At 43.4% G+C, this 16,906-nt stretch overlaps 1 protein-coding gene and 1 long non-coding RNA gene across 5 annotated transcripts in view; both read left to right on the top strand.

Annotated features, from left to right (window-relative positions):
• The window catches only part of GOLIM4 (golgi integral membrane protein 4), a 70,681-nt gene that overhangs the window by 46,653 nt on the left and 7,122 nt on the right, over positions 1 to 16,906 (top strand). The window contains exons 6-14 of one of the 4 annotated variants that reach the window (XM_072960508.1): positions 860 to 942; positions 1,483 to 1,566; positions 4,750 to 4,908; positions 7,083 to 7,412; positions 9,294 to 9,589; positions 10,011 to 10,090; positions 11,910 to 12,019; positions 14,724 to 14,891; positions 15,212 to 15,280. In XM_072960508.1, the coding sequence (XP_072816609.1) occupies positions 860 to 942; positions 1,483 to 1,566; positions 4,750 to 4,908; positions 7,083 to 7,412; positions 9,294 to 9,589; positions 10,011 to 10,090; positions 11,910 to 12,019; positions 14,724 to 14,891; positions 15,212 to 15,280 (1,379 nt within the window). Of the gene's footprint in view, positions 1 to 859; positions 943 to 1,482; positions 1,567 to 4,749; positions 4,909 to 7,082; positions 7,413 to 9,293; positions 9,590 to 10,010; positions 10,094 to 11,909; positions 12,020 to 14,723; positions 14,892 to 15,211; positions 15,281 to 16,906 lie in introns of all 4 variants that reach the window. The other 3 variants (XM_072960501.1, XM_072960529.1, XM_072960519.1) reach the window with 3 other exon arrangements.
• On the top strand, positions 5,523 to 7,036 carry LOC140696211 (uncharacterized). Its single transcript, XR_012072383.1, has 2 exons — positions 5,523 to 5,613; positions 6,902 to 7,036. It is a non-coding gene; the product is annotated as an uncharacterized lncRNA (long non-coding RNA).

The following is a 16,906-nucleotide window of genomic DNA, read 5'->3' as shown; positions in this document are numbered from 1 at the left end:
TTCAAATGCAAAAGACACTGTATATAGGCCAACACTGCAGGGGCCAAAAAAAAAAAAAGTTTGTGAATTTATATTTGGCCCAAAGGCTGCCAGTTTATAAGATCTGATGTCCAATTACAGAACATGTGAGAAAATTACCAGGAAGGTAAGAGAAGTGGGTCTAGAATCTTTAGTCGCTGAGGCTGTTCCCAGAACAGTAGGGCTTGAGGCTGGGGAGATTTTAGGACTTCACTCTGATGGCTACAGTCTCACAGCGTAGCCCTGGAGAGAGCTGTCCTATAGCATTTGGAGGGAGAATTTGGACCCATGAAGAACTCAGTGGTAGGAGAAAGAAAATATATTGACAGTTTTTCAGCAGATGGGGTGTTGCTCTGTGTCTTATTTCTTGAGTTGCCTTTGTAACTGAAATACCTCTTGGGGACTGTGGAAATTATTCATGCTCTGATAAATACGGTTTGTGCTTTTCATAACTCTGTTTTTAATTTGTGAAGAGACTAAAATTCTTAGATGAACCCTACCCATTACATTTTATTCCTGCAGGCTTGCTTATTAACATAAGTACTTCACTTTTAACTCCTGAGTAATTAAAAAATCCTTAACTACTTCTACAATGTGTAGCTTATTTAAAAGTATTTAAACTACTGAACCAGACTGCAGTGGGTTGTCCAGCTGAATCCATGCCACAATCCCCAAACGTTACAGTTTTTGTTGATTTGGAACAAAATTTCCAAATATTGCACAGTCAAACTTTAAAGCAAATCCTAGAAAAAGTGATGTGAGGATTTGGATATGAAAAGAATAGAATCAAGAGCCTGAACGTCCCAGGGCTTTACGCATGATTTTCCTTTTTCTAAAATAGAAACCGTGTACAATCTGAGAGAAGAGAACAGACAGCTGAGGAGAGCACACCAGGACATGCACACACAGCTTCAGGACGTCAAGGTAAAGGAAAACCCAGCACCTGACAGTTTAATAGTGTTTGCCTGCTTTACACCACGGAGCTTCCACCTCCACTGATAGAGTGACTCTAAAAGTCGCTCCCACTTGACCTGCTTGACAGTCCACACAGTGATTTTGGGCTTTGCATAAACCGTGCCCAATACTTTTACCACTTCTGCATCGTAAACTAAATGATAATCTGGAAATCCCAACATGTCCATTAGTACTGGAATGACTCTTGCTGGATGGTTGCATTTTAGTAAGCTTTTTATTTTTGCAAAGGTTTATTAATAATGAACACTATTTTCCTTTTTGTTTTGATTTCACTGTACGTGATTATGATTATTTGGGTAGCACATTTCAGATTGTGGAATATTACGTTCATCATAGTCTTCCCTCTATAAAGATTTTTGAACTTAACAAATGCTGCTGCAGCTACAAACAAAGAAGCAACCAATGTTTGGGTGGCCGTACCACTGTCTGCCCAGGAGGAGTTTGTCCCGGAATGTTAAAACTCAACATGTAAAATTCTTTCTTGTGTAGCAACAGCATAAGAATTTACTCTCGGAGCATGAACAACTTGTAGTGACTTTGGAAGACCACAAGAGTGCGCTAGCTGCTGCACAGGTTAGAAGGGTAGCAGCCTCTGTGGGTTCTTTATTTTAAGTCGGCTTAACATTTCTGAATTCCTCTCTGCATGGAGTCTCTTACAAGCCAATCTTCACTGAGTTCCTTAAGACAGAGCTTTCCTGAAGATCATGCATGCTTTCAAAACTCAATCAAGAAACATGAAATAAACCTTCGATTTTTTTTTTTTTGGCACTGGCAGTGTGGTGCATATGACTGTTTCTACCCTCCACCAGCTCCTACAGGCAGTAGTTTAATATTTGCTTAAATCACAGGGATTCTCCCACATACATGGTCTTTTGCCACTGCCTGACCGGCGATGACTCTTGCTATGTGATCTGCAGGATTTTACGATGCTAGCTACCTAAATAAATTGTTGTCAGGCTTTCTCTTCTGCCCCTCCCTCCCTTGCTCCCAGCCTGTACACAGTGCTTTTGGGAACAGGCTTATATGCTGTTGGTCAAATTACAGGAAATCAGAGGAGAGCTCATGTCAATAGAGAAGGAAAGACGAAAGTCGTAAGCTTCATTTGTTCAAAGCCTAGAACAGTCCTTGGCACAAGGCTGGCCCTCAGTAGATATTTTCTGAGTGAACAAACAAACAAATACAAGTGTTGGAGAGCTTATTAATGGAACGTCACACCGAATGCTTTACAGCTTTCTAGTCGAAGCAAAGAAATAGGAATGGCTGGCACCTTAGTCACCATGATGTCTTAATCACTGGTCTTCACTTTTCTTCTCTTGGAAGAATTAAAAGGAAAGAGCAAAGAAAAACCAACTATCTTGCTTACCAGGAGACCGTGTGTTATTTTTTGTCTTTATAAAATTATTAAAAGTGTAATATGCTGGGCGCTGATCCGTCTCAGAGGCTGCAGTGTCTGTGTCTGTGGGACCCCTTTTCAGAGCTGTCATTGATTGGGTGTCTCCTTACAGAACTGTAGCTGTGTGGTGATTCTTCACACGTGTGTAAGTTGAACTGACTTTAGAGGATGTTATTACATTCATAACCTTCTTTATAAAGTTTTTGCCAAGTATATTATTTTACATGAAACTACTTTTGACACTGGAAAATGTGACCAACCAATTTAAATACTTTATGTACTGTAATGGCCATAAATGTTACACTAAGCAACAATTTGAAAATTCAGAAAAATGTAAGTAAAATAGTTCATTTGATGGCCCAAAACAAACTCTGTTGTAAGCACACTGAGAGTACAACTGACAAGGTTTTGTAATAGAAAAAAACCATATTTAACTTACATATATACAGATAACTTACGAATTTTCTATTTCTCTTTTTGGCTCCTTTTGTTGGGGCCTCCAAGTTCCTCCTGCTCTTTTACCCCCATTTGAAAACTTTCACCAAATCTCCTTAGACAACAAATGCTGTTTCAGGCATCTTCATTTTTCACATAAATCATCTTATGGGATTCTGTCCTGATAACCTGATTTTTAAATGTAATTGACGGAGAAAGCAGGAACAGAGTAGAATTTGAGACTTAACAGTTTGTCAGGGATTATCATCATAATTTTATATACAGAATTTTGCTTAATATTTACAACCTCTTGAGTTAAATAATATTGTATCATTTTTGTAAGTAAATAAAGTGAGATCAAAAGGAGTATGTACCTGGCCCGAGATCAGTGCCCAGAACCAAGCTTGGAGCTTAGGTCCCCCTGACATCAAAGTCACACTTAACTCTTAAGCCGGGATTTGTGGACACTGCCCTGTATCACAGTTACTTGGGCCTTGCCCCAGACCTATTGACTTATAATTTCTAGGGCGGGAGTCCAGGAGCCTGCATTTTTAATATGCTTCTTCCATGATTTAACATGATTCCTAATGCATGCTAATATTTGAGAACCACAGCATGGCTGCCTTCAAAGATGCTGTATCTGAGAGGAGGAAAGAGAAGATGGGGTAGAATGTGTGTCTTATTTTTTAATCACAATGTGGATGCCATTTTTTTCTTTGACCTCTAAAGTTGGTTTGCAAATGCTTTGATAGGTCTGTGGGCTAAGGGCCGCTGTTAGCCATATGGCACACCTTCGTATAAATTATAAAGCAACAGTCCCCTGAGACAGTTTAGCAAGCAGACCTCTTCGCCTCTGTGTGAACTAGAAAAAGACAGAAAGGCACGTCTTCCTGGAGGGGGAGAGTGCCATGCAGGTGCACAGCCGGGCAGCGGGAGCACGACTGGGTTCCAGCCCCATTCTCGCTCTGCTGTGCACACCGAGGGAGGCGGCCCTGTCCGGGGAGCTCGTTCGGAAGCGATTTCTGTGTGCTTGGTATATGTTTATGTAAGTGGGTGTTTACACACACACAGCATTTCTGTTTTAGGATAATGATGTTGGTGCATATGATGAGCGAGGTATAAACAGTCTAGTGATATTCTTATAGTACTTGATTTTTCCTGTCTTTCTAGCTTCTTGTATCAAAAATATTACAGACACACACACACACATACACACCCTACCACATATATACAAAGATACGCATATATAGTATATTCTAGTCCTATGCTTACATTAGTGCCTTTATCGCGTTAGAAGAAAAGGGTATTCAGAATTAAAAAATAAAAATCCAGCTTCATTTCATGCCTATGTCCCTGCTTTCCAAAACTGCAGAGCACAAAATCGTCTAAGTGTTCTGGAGAGGAAGGGACCCTTTTTGAGCACAAATTGACTGGGAGAAGTAGGTGGCCTGAGTGATTATACACATATATATTCAATTACTTATTTTAAACTTATACATCTTTTCCACTGAAAAGACTCAGACCATGTTGGTAAAGATATCTGCACTTATATTTATATAACTGTGGAATTTTAAAATAGATTTTAATGTCATAAAACCGATTGCGTATCTGTCTTACTTTTAATGATATTTATACTAGAAAGTTATAAAAATTCTGGCTTAGTTTAATGTAGCGTAGGAAACTAACATCTGTCTTAGAGATTTTTTTTTCCGTTCCCTTTAACTCTAATTCTAATTTGCATGTGCTGAAAAGTGATTAAGCATGTGGAAGTAAGTATAGCTAATGCATGGGAACAATCTGCATATTTTTCCTACTTTGCATTTAGGTGTCATATTTTTGTCTAGTCTTGCAGCGAACCATCTATGAATGATATCCTTTTCCCTCCTCAAATTGTGCAATTTGCATCCAATTGTGCAATTTGTATGCAGACTCAAGTTGCAGAATATAAACAACTGAAAGATACCCTGAATAGGATTCCAAGCTTTCGAAAACCAGAGCAAGCAGAGCAGCAAAATTTTACCCAGGTGGCGCGTTCTCCACAAGGTGATAGCACAGCAAGGGGCCAGTCACCTGGAGAGGCACGGGAGGTAAGAGGCACGAATTGGTATCTGTGGTTGGGTCGCTTTCACTGTCAAGCTGTCCTCGGGTGAACTGTTCTAAAAATTGCCAACTCTTCCTGCAGAACACTGGTTCTCAAATTTTAGCTTACATCAGAGTCCCCAGCAGGGCTGTTAAAACAGCCGGGCCCCAGCCCACAGTTGGTAGTTCAGTTAATTTGGGTGAGGCCTGAGAACCTGCATTTCTAACTGAGTCAGCTTGTCTGGGGAGGTGCACTTTGAGGACTGCTGTTCTGTTTTCTGGGAAAGACTGTACTGGGTTTGTCTTTCTTCACGTGGGTATATTTGTTTGAAGACAGCTGTCATGTCTGAGTTTTTTAAGGTTTTGTTTTTCTTTTTTTTTCCCCCGGGGCAGGAGGTAGAGTAAGAAGTTTAAGTGATCATGAGGATGTTATGTGATAATCGGCTCACTCAAGTATTAAAGTTGCTAATGTATTTGAACTTGATGCAGTACTTGGTCCATAAAGAATTATGTCAGAGTTTATATTAAAAGCCCTTCGTAAAACTGCCAAGAGTACGTGCACTAGTCTGAATCTGCTTTTTTGTATTCCTGTTCTTTGTAGAAATTAAGCCTTGTTGCTTAATAATGTCTCAGAAGTGGATCATCAAAAGTAGTGTCACCTTTGTCATTAATTCTTACGAGGTTGTTTTGCAATCACACGTGTGATAAAAATGGCAAGTATGGTTATCTTTCCCCCACAACACAGTTGTTTTTAACAATGAATGTTTGAGAAGACTTGCTCCAAGTCTCCTTCTTATCATCTTACGGGAAAAATTAAGTTGATGTGAGTGGACTTCATGTGAATCTTCAGTCCATGAAGAGCATTCCTCCCCGGACAGCTTCTGTCCCATCGTGGGTGTTCTTTGTCTGCGTCGGTGTGTCGCTCCTAACTTAAGAAAACAGCCAGCTCCCCAGCCTGGGAACCGGTTCTGTTCTCTGTCCCCGTTTCACTAGCAGTTAACTGGATTAATCTTTTAATGACTCAGACTTTGAGTTTTTCTGTCTGTGAGGCGGAGATAATAGTTATCTGCTCTAACCTTTCTCACAAGGATGTCCTGGAGATCAATGGCAGGTGTGTGAAAGCACTTAGGGCTCTTTGGAGAGAGATTTCCTATAAAGCCAGGGCAGTGTCAGTTCAAACTTGCTAGGCTGGTAAAATTACACCTCTAAATGTTGTCCTCGGATGTCTGAGAAGGGACTTTTTTTTCCTTGATTAATTGATTTATACAATCCAGTTTCTCATTTATGTTTCTGCTAATTTGAGAAGCAGGCTTTACATTTATTTCAATTATGGGAGAGCAATCTGACCAAAGAAGGTATTCTTTCTGATAAAGAAGGTTGGGGGCGGGGGCAGTGACACATTTGTCTATTGATTTTATATCCTCTCTCTTTTGCCCCTCTTTTCTAAGTAATGAAGACCATATAGAAATTTCTGAAACTTGAAAGGAAAATGATTTAAATCAACCACTTTTAGAAGAATTCTCTGTAAACAGATATGTATTTTTTGTTGTTGTTCAGAGTTTTCTGTTTTGTATTAACAATACAAAATATTTACAAAAGAAATGCAACTGGTTTACAAAGAAATACTATTTTAATACATTAAAAATGTTAAATTGTATCTGGTTTAATGGGCACTGGTTTAGCTAACATGGATGTCCATTAGTAATGCATTCTTTTTTTTTAATACTAACTAACAAAAACAAACCTAACATCTTCAATTTGATCTTATCCTTCTCTTTCCAAATAATTATTGAAAGCAAACTTTATACTGAAGAAAATTATGTAAATATTTGATGATTTGAAGTGTGAGGGTTTTCCCCTATTTATTCTAAGGGAGAACAGCAGTTAGACTGCTTTTGAGGGCAGGGTCTACTGAGTTGTGGTCACTTACAGGCTTTCCTTTTAGGTTATTTATGGTATTCCTTCCACGATGAAATTTTGTTTGTTATCTCTATTTTGTAGGTGAGATTACACAGTGAGAAGAGTTAAGTGACTCCATGGCAGCCATGCTTTTCAGTCAGGACTCTCTTTCTAGACTCCAGGATTTTGCTTATGTTGTAACCCCGTAGACGTGGTAATAAAGAAATTCTATCACTACTTTCGAAGTAGAAGAGTGTCATTTCCAGTGATGTGCTTGGCCTAGGTGTCTCGGAATAGCAAAGTGTGGCGGAACCATGAAGCGGTCCCTGGAAGAGCAGAAGAAACGAAACCTTACCCTCCCACCCAGAAGGAGGCAGAACCCCGAGCTCCCGCAGAGCTGAGCCGGCAAGAAGCCGGGCCCCGGGAGCCCGAGGCAAGGCAGGTGGAAGAGGAGCACAGGAAGGCCCTGGAAGAGGAGGCCATGGAGCAGGTCGGGCAGGCCCAGCATCTCGAGGAGGAGCACGATCCATCCCCGGAGGAGCAGGACCGGGAGTGGAAGGAACAGCACGAACACAAAGAAGCCAACCTTCTGGAAGGGCCCGCTCGGGCGGAGGTATGAGGTCATGCCACCAGTCAGCCAGGATGCAGGCGTGGCTTTGTTTTTACGTACAGCTGACCCTAGAACCGAGCAGGCTTGAACCGAGCAGGTACGCTTACACACGGTTTTTCTCCGTGGTGAATATTCCAGGCTCCTTGGTTGGTTGGATCTGCAGAGGGAGCACTGCGCACACAGGGGAGCCCCAATGGGGAGGCAGTGGGGGAGCCCTGTATACAGGGGCCAACTGAAAGTGCTGGGAAGATTCTCCACTGCACAGAGGGTCAGCTCCTCCAGCCCCACATTGGTCAAGGGTCAGCTGTATTAAGGAAAATGCCCTCCCATGTATGACAATCTCTATAGTAAAGTTTGGGTGATTTCACTAAGTGGTGTATGCACATATTTAAATATTCCATTGTGGTGCTGGTAGCATAGCTACCTGGGCTCAGAAAGATGATAGGGGAACAGAGAAGGAGCAGACGGTGGCTGTATGTATCCATGTGTGTACGTATCATCTTTGTCAATAGCTGCAGAGTAAGGGAGACCCGGGCCTCACCCCTTTAACCGAGCAGGAGACTAGACACGCACCTGCTCGGGCACCTTCCCAGTCTGTGCTCAAGTCCCATGGGCATCTTGAGGCTGAGAAGTGACTCCTTGTCTGTGTTCAAAGGTTCTTTCCTCCCTGTTCACTTACTGTCAAATCATATGTTGGCTTTTGCACACTCACCTTCCAGGTGGTTATTAAGTCATCAAAAAGCTGAACTTACCACTTAAGGATAGGCCACTGGGTGAGTGTGTTTTACCAGTCTCTGCTCAGGCTCTGCCTACTGAGCACTCTCCGCTCACATCAGTACGATTTATGAAAAGCATCTATTATTATTATAAATGATACCTTAAAAGAACTGAAAGCAACACTGAATGCGGTGAGGTACCTTTCTTACATAACCTCTAAGGTGATGCATGACAATAGACTACCTGGCCTTTACATGGATGCTGGGCACCTTTTATTTATAGCCCTGAAGCTTTGTTTGGCTTCACACTTTCCACAACTTCAGGCTGCTGGAGGCTTTGGCTGAGCTGGTGTGGAGGCCTCTGTAGGTGCACTCTTGTACTATTGCAAACTTAGCACGGAGAAGCCTCTCCCAGTCTTGGGTCCTTCATAGCTTTCATGAATGATCATTCCCCACTGGCTTTAATTGCCCTCAGCCATGCACCCTCTTTCCTTTGGTGAGAATTGTACGTGCTCATGTTACTTTGGCAGGGGTAGGTGAGAGAATGCAGATTGCTTAATGGAAGCAGAGTTTAAGAATTTCTATATCAGGTTTTCCTTTAATCAGAAGGCCCTGTCTTCTCAACCATTTTTTGGTTTCTTTGAAGAGAATTTGGTTCTCTGCTCTTCCAGCCTAATCTAAAATTTGCCCCCTTTTTGGCTGTGCTTAGCCTGAGCACATTGCTAGAGTTAGTCAGCCTTCCTAGGTCTTCAGCTCTTTGTGGAAAGGCCTTCACCTCAGCTTCAGCTCATAAATTGCCCCAGTTAGTCTTGAGGTTAGTAAGTGCCCACTTATGGCAGAGCCTTTTGAATATAAATTTAATTAAGGTTGGAAACTGATTTCTTCTGCTGTGCCCTCTTCCATTTGAGAAGGGAGCACACTGAAAATCTGCCTTAATGCCAGCAAATGGGGAGGATCAGTTGCTAAAAGAAGCCAAGGGAGATCAGAGAGTTGCGAAGTAGAAGGTCCAGCACTGGGTGGCGGTGGACCTGCTGTGTGATGACAGTTCACCCTACATTCAGGCAGTGATAAACCAGCCCCGCCTTTTGCGTGTGTGTCCTGAGAAGCAGTGAAGGAAGGCCCGGGGGGCCTCACTGCTCTTGCTCAGCGCCGGCTCACTGTCCCCCAGGTGTATCCTTCTGCCAAGCCGGCTACCAGGTTCCAGTCACCGTATGAGGAGCAGCTGGAACAGCAGAGACTGGCAGCGCGGCGGGCAGAGGAGGCGCGGCGGCTGCGGGAGCACCAGGCGGCTCTGCACCAGCAGAGGCTACAGGGGCACGTGCTGCGGCAGCAGCAGCAGCTCCAGCAGCAGCAGCAGCAGCAGCAGCAGCAGCAGCAGCAGCAGCTGCTCCTCGCCGGAGAGACGGCCCGGCAGAGGCAGGCCGGGCCCGGGCAGGGCCGGCCGCAGCGCCCGGAGCAGCCACGGTAGCCTTCCCCTGGGCCTGGGCGGCCCCTCCTCCGGTTCTTATAAGCAGATTAAAAACAGCTTCGTGTATTTGTTGCCCGTGAACTTGAGCAGCTCCTGTCGCTGGGGCAGAACTACCACCTGAACGTTAAATTCAAATATTTAATTTTCAAAGTAATCAACGTTTTCTTTCGGCTTACAAAATGACAGCTTATGTCTCAAAATAACCTAGCAGGTTGTGTGCTCACTTTATCGTTTGAAAGGTATTTTATCGTTTTTAAGGTGTCTTTCAAAAGTGTATCGGGAATCTTTAATATTTTATGGCTTTTAAAAAATTATTGAAAAACTTGTCGATAACTGTTTTCAAAGATAAATGACTTACTGTCAAACTGTGCTATTTAAGTTGTGTTGCTGAGTGCATGACGTTTGTTTCCCTTGCAGGCAGCAAGCTCGTTATGATCCTGTGGATAATGATATTGTTCAGGGAGCAGAGGACCAGGGCGTCCAGGAAGAGGAAGGAGGTGGTGAGGCTTCTTAGATGATTAATGTTTAAATAAAACTGCTTGGCAATATATAATATCAACTCAGAGCTATATGCACGTCTACATACAGGTTTCCTCTGCTACCTGAAAGTAAAACACTCCTGTGAAACCTTTCTTAAGCGGGAATGGTGTAAAGCGAAGAAGTAATTACCTTAGCAAGCGTCTTGCTAACAGATATGCAGAATAAATCAAGATACAGCCCGGATGCTCATAGGCACAGTTCAAAGCTCTGGGGGCGCGAAGCTGAGATGCTGAGTGTGGCTCCCAGGGAAGGAGCGGGGGGTTCCACTCTTGCTGCTCTGCTCTGGGTGTGCGCTGCCTCTGTAAAGGCTTTCGCTCTGCAGAACGAACTCTGAACGCTATTTTTGCTTTTCACTTTTTTTTCATAGAATCACAAATCCTCTTCTGATTTCTTTTGGTTCACCAAAACAAGTACTAGTGTAAGTCTTTCATAAAAGCAGAGTGGCATAAAACGAACTTTCAGAAAGTGGGGGATACCTGTACATACAAAGATTTGAGTACCATGTGTCTTTTGTTGTTGTTACGTTTTTCTTAATCCTCCCAAACAGCACGTTGGTAGCCCAAATCACACAAGATAACCTGTTTCCTCTCTAACGTTTTAGAGTAGAGAGGAAATAGTAGATTAAGCTTTTTGAACACTAAACACTTATTTCTGACCCATTGTCATAGGACTGTTATGCTTTGGGAAATTTCTACTTCTTCTTACCTTGGAGGTGTTTAGATTATTGCCTTGAAAGTTTTTCAAATTAAATCAACAGTAGCTTTCGTTTATGGTGCACATCTAGTATGTCATTTATCAAATACTGCTTGCTGTGATAATAGAACTAAACAGTAACCGTCTCTCTGGCAGCGCTGACACTTAGACATGTATCCTTTCCTAAAGCAGCTGAAGGAAGGTGATTACCCAAACTCCCTCTGTAGCCGTTCTGGTATTTTACAGCCCTTGTAGTCAGAAATTGTTTTCCTTATGTCCCCCCATGCAGCACTTAAAGCTTTTGGTTCCATTATCAGTAAGACTAGAGAACGATTTGTTCTCTCTTTTATTTAATGGATCCCTTGGGGCACTTGAAACCTGATGGTAAGTTACCTGCATCTTTATTTTCCACAGACTAAATACTCTCCATATATTTAAACTTTTCTCTTATATCTGACTGGAAAAGTTATTTGTTCTTCTTTTTGTGTGCTCTTATCTAAGTTCTCTTTATTGAAATATTTTTTCAAAAACTAGCAAGTAAACGTGTGTGTGAGTATAGATGTGCGACGCTCGTGGTGTCATCATCACCGCCACCGCAGAGAAGTCGAGATGGGCTGAATTTGTGTTTGAGCTCCACAGATGGGGTTGTTCTCTCTGTCATTTCCTGAAGCATCAGTTTCTTCTTTTGGTGCCTTGCCATTTTCTCTGACATTACTAAAGAATTAGTTGATCATTTTAGTGATGTCCAGTTGACTGGGCTTTATTTTATTGAGAAAGTTTTGATTGTTGTTTTTTGCATAATGGGGGAAAAATTGCAGCTTCTGTTATAAACAGAAGTTTATAAACAGAAGTTAGAGAGTTAGAATGGTGTCACTTACTCACACGATTTCTGTAGACACGCAGCCTGGAAAAAGGACGTGACTTTTCCAAAAAAGCTAAAGCCTTACATTGAGCTAACTGAGCTAGAGAGGTGAGTGGATGAACTGCTCTGTAGGAGAGCCTACTGGTGGCTCTCCTTAGCTTTGAAAGAGAAGAATCCCGCCTGGTTCATTTGGGCTGATATGAGCTCCTTTGATTTGCTAGCCTATGAGAGAGACAACCAGCACCAAGACGAGGCAGAAGAAGACCCAGAGAATGGACATGAGCTTCAAGAACAAGGGCCCCCCGAAGCTGACCCAGAATCCGAGGCAGATGTAAGTATCCTCTCTTCCGTTCATGACACTTGGGAACTCACAAGGTGGAAAGGGAACGTGAAAGTTTGCCTGACACCGTACGCCAGGCTCCAGGTCTGTCTGTTATTTCATCAGCACAGAAGGAAGGTGACTTGCAGAGCTCTATGATAGGAGCAATGTAGTTAACTGTAAACTTTGGAGTGGGGTGGACTGTGATGAAAATAGGTTAAAGGTTACTCTGGGAAAACATCCAAGGAGTTTCCCTCTGGGGACTTCTGGATTAATAAAATTAAAACGGAGAAGCAAAAAGAGGCATTGAAATATGTAGCAATTCTGAAAGATGGAAGGAAAAAAAAAAAGCAAGTGTGAGATTTGGAGCAAGAACCAGAGAAAGGAGTTAACCGTTATGCAGCATGGTGAGCGGTCTGTAAGTGGGTGTCATGTGATTCTCTGTAATCTCCCAGCAGTCCAGTGACTATTTTAATAAATACATGGATAAGAATGTATGGTTTGAGAAATGAAGAAGAATGATGCTGTGGAAAAATTAGAATATTAGTGGGTAGAGATATAACAACCCAAAATGTTCTTTGTTTTTATCCAAAAAAGACCAGGCCTCGCAGTTCGGTTGGGTGACCTGGGGCCTAGGCCTCCCCACCAGTGAGTGTGTCCTTGTGCTTATTATAGACGATTTTTGCAGCTTAGTAGCTTGCTTGTCATCTTGTGCTAGTAAATCAACCATCACGTTGATAAAATTCAGTCTGTGCTATCCTGCGGGCCAGGTTTATGTTGATCCAGTGGACCGGTAGGAGGATCTGTATTGTTCCTTGATAAGCATTGAGACAGTCTTCCTGAGAGCTGCTTGAAGCCACCTGGATGGAAACAGCTGTTCGACGGAACTTGCATGGAGAGGTGGCAGACACATTTGTCTACCAGCCCAAGTCAGCGTTTCTGAAAGTGTGCTCCAGGGAACCCTAGCCCTGAAATATTTTCAAGAAGGAGAAAGAGCTTTAGATAACAGGGGAGTGCAAGAGAGCCAGAGGATGTAAAGACAAGAAGGAGGGGGTTCGTAAGAGAGCAAGACAGCCAGTGTGTAAAAGCCTGAGAGTGTCCTGAGAGCAATGGAGGGGATAGGGACAGGGAGAATGGTCCAGTCACTGATGTGTGGGACATGCTATGTGCTTCGACTGGCCACCTGACTCTATGATCCTTTATTCTCCTCTCTTCAGCCAACTTGTTCAAGATAACACATTGGGAAACGTTGGCCTTTCTACTGAAATTACTAGCCTGCTTGTCCCTATTTTTTGTCTCACCTATTTATTAATTTTTAAATTAAAAAAGTTTTTTGTCCAGCCTTACTGAGATTTTATTGATTATCTATTTTATTTGAATGTAACCACTGTGCTTGTTAAGACTTTTTTTTTTAAAAAACTTGGTTAGAGTTGGAGCCAGTGTGTACATTTTTACAAACTTTTGCCAAAGACATTTGGTACTTTTTTCCCTCAAGAAAATGTAACACATTTTTTTTCTATATTTCCACACAATGTATTGACAATGCACAAAAAGAAATCCATGTGACAAGAGATTGTGGAGTAATTGGAGTTTAGTGTGAAGATGATGATTAGTCACTCGCAATATTCCCAAGAAAAGTGTCATTTTGCTCTTGGATGGAGTACGTAGCCAGGGGCGTGCGGATGACACGTCAGCTGCGACTGCAGTGAGCTCTGGCACACGTTCAGGGCTCTGAAGTGAACTGAAGTAGAATCTGGCTGTCTGGAGAACACCGACAGACTGCACGTTACTCTGAGGCCCCACCAGCTCTGGGAAGCTTTGCTGCCTCAGTTGAGTGTCCTGTTGATGAGCCAGCAAAGCTCCTGCAAGCGTCACCGCTCCTGTCCAGCTCGGGCTCTAAAATCTAAGTCTTTGTGAGGACATGTTATTATTTTGAAAGGTGCTTTGGGAGCATAAGTGGCAAAATCAAGATAATTCGAGAGTTGGTATTATGAAGGGCATTCATTGAACACAATAGCTGAGAACTACTTGGTGGGGTGGGACGGGCCAGGGGAGGGATTTTTCAAAATAGATTGCCAAAGGTTGGGTTAGCTCAGTCCCTTTTCTCCCGTCTCTTGTCAGTGCAACATCTCTCAGCCTCACAGTGGTTATAAAGATACGTACTCCACACTAGAACATGATCATCCCCTTTTAAATTAGCTCTCCTCTTGTCTCCTCGCAGGCCCTCTTCTTGGGGCCTTCCTGGTGTGGGCTTCCTCTCTCAAATGCTTTTCACCCACTTACATTGACAGCTGACTCACAAAGGATAACTAGTCTGTAAAAATCAACATGCCAGGGAGAGAAGTCAGTTTGCCTATCTAAATCTCTTGTTTTAATGACTTCCCCTACTTGGTCCTTTGGCTTTTCTTAACTGTTTTTCTTGTTGTCCACTTACACTCATATTACTTGTGATATTAGAGTTCTGAGAACTGTTTGGAATTGCTTGCAGGAAAGAAGTGCTGTTTGAACTTCATTCTGATTCATCAGCCTCTGACAAATGCAGCCAGGGTTTTATCTTTCGACAGTGGGATGGGTACTTGTGAGTCTTGGCAAGGATAGATCTGAACACTCTAGTGAAGGACAGTTTCATTTTCTGCCAGTCTGTGGCCTTTCAAATGAAATTAAACGTGATCCTGGATTTTCAAGTGGTGGTTTGCTTTTCATTACAATTTTACAGAGGGCAGCTGTAGAGGATATAAACCCAGCAGACGACCCTAATAACCAAGGCGAGGATGAATTCGAGGAAGCCGGGCAAGTGAGGGAAGAAAATTTGCCGGATGAAAATGAAGAACAAAAGCAGAGTCATCAAAAGCAAGAGAATGCAGAGGTGGAGGAGCATTTGGTGGTAAGCGATGCCACAAAGGAGGAGGATTCTAACCCAGATATTTCAATAAATGCCTGGTTTACATAAACAGTCAGTCATAACCTGTGTGGACAGGAGGTCTGCTACTGGTTGGTTTTGAGGCCATTGTGTGAAAGGACATGCCCTCACTCAGAGAGGGAAATGGGATCCTGGGCTTTGTGTTGTGGGAATGATCATTCATCTCCCAGCCACTGATGCCTTGAAAGTGTGCTTGTCATAGGCCTGCCTGTCCTTTGTTCCAGATGACGGGAAAAGGCATCTCCAACGTCCAGTAACCTGAGCCTCCCCTTTTGTTTCAACAGATGGCAGGAAATCCAGACCAGCAGGAGGACAACGTGGACGAGCAGTACCAGGAAGAGGGGGAAGAGGAGGTAGGAAGGTGGGGTGCAGGAGCCTCACACTCGCAGGAAACAAACTTTGGCAGCGTAGGCTTTGAGAGGCTTTGTGTAAAAATGTTCAGAAAGCCCTGGGCTGGATAAGAAATGGTGGTTTCCAGGGGAAATGGACCATGGCAATGAAAAGATAACAAAACGGGGGGATAGAATCCCCCTCTCTGGTTTTCCCTAGAAATGTTTAATTAAGAAGACATTTGGCTTCCTGCAATGGCAGACTTGGGCTTGTGTGATCTTTGCAGGAATATTTTCTCCTCCCTTCCCCTCGTAAGAAAAGAAGAACAGAGGAGACACAACACCCTCGAGACACTTAAAAAAGTTTACTGCCTCTACTTTTAGCCTCTTCCCTCCTAAGAATTTAGTATCTTAATTAAATATAACAAAAAAAAGAAAAGGAAAAATACACAAGGAGCACAGCTGAAGAAAATGCATTTGGGTGGAATCTTCCGTTTCATCTTAGTTTGCTTTCTGTTGTAATCTCCTGGCATGTTACTGTTACCTAGGTTAACAGGGCATCTGCCATGGTGCCACATTCGTGTAACTGATGGATGGAGGCTGCTGCCATGGCTGGTCAGTCACAGCACTCTGCCGCGTGGACCGCTGAAGCTCAGTTCTCAGGAATGTGATATGGGTGACGCCAAGGCCCCACGTACGGTCTCTCGACCAGTCGGTGGTCGAGCAAATTATTAAAGCGCTGGTCTAGAGGCGCCTCTTAGCCAGAAGGCACGTGCCTCTGCGCTCACAGGCGCAGTTCCCTGGGCTAGGTCTGCTGTCTCATTTGTATTGCATTCGCCAGCTTTGCAGAGCTAATGCTGAAATTAGTGCTTATATCAGGAGAACAGAAAAGGATGTCTTCTTTACAGCCACTGGCAACACACACCTCTAGTGACATGCCCTCTACCTGGCCTGATCTTTTTCTCTCTCTTTTCTCATCCTGCTGTTCATCCCTATCAAGACCCAGAGCCCCGTCATCAGAAGAGACTGTTAGAGAAACCAGCAGCCTTGAGTATTAAGATGTTTGGCAAGAAAAAGATATTTATCTGGACTTCTCCTGTTAACAGGATGTCTAGACTAATACTGCTTTGTTTCATTATGTTAGATACCAGGAATCTTTGAGGGATGAAAAGAGAAGGGGTTCACCTTGGTTTCTTTTTAAAAATTCAGAAGGGTCAACATAAAATTTTAATCAGTATTTACTGATTACTTTTTTACATCTATATTCCGTCAGTTAAAGTGGAGAGAGCAATCCTGTGATCCAAGAGGATCAAGGACAGAAAGAAAATAAGGCAGAGAGGAGGAGGAGAGAAGGGGGATGGTGAAAGGCAGAGGCTGGTGCCAAGCCTGCTGGGCAGCCGCTCCCCGGGCCACTGCCGCTCCTCCCTCCGGTGGGCTGACTGACCAGAGCCATCTCCTCTCCCTGCGCCTGGCCCCTCGTGCCCAGAGCTCCCGGCTCTGGCACCTCTGTCCCACTTTCTAACCCTGTCACAGAGGCTCCAGGTCACTGCACCCTCTCATGAGCTCCCAGCGGAAGCTCGTGTCTTCCTCCCTGGGCGACTTTCCCCTCGGCCCCCCGAGGGTCCCTGGTTCCCTGTGTTTTATTTTTCT

This window comes from Vicugna pacos, chromosome 1 (genome assembly GCF_048564905.1).
Source record: "Vicugna pacos chromosome 1, VicPac4, whole genome shotgun sequence".
Classification (NCBI taxonomy): Eukaryota; Metazoa; Chordata; class Mammalia; order Artiodactyla; family Camelidae; genus Vicugna; species Vicugna pacos.
This window is presented reverse-complemented; position numbering and strand designations above follow the sequence as displayed.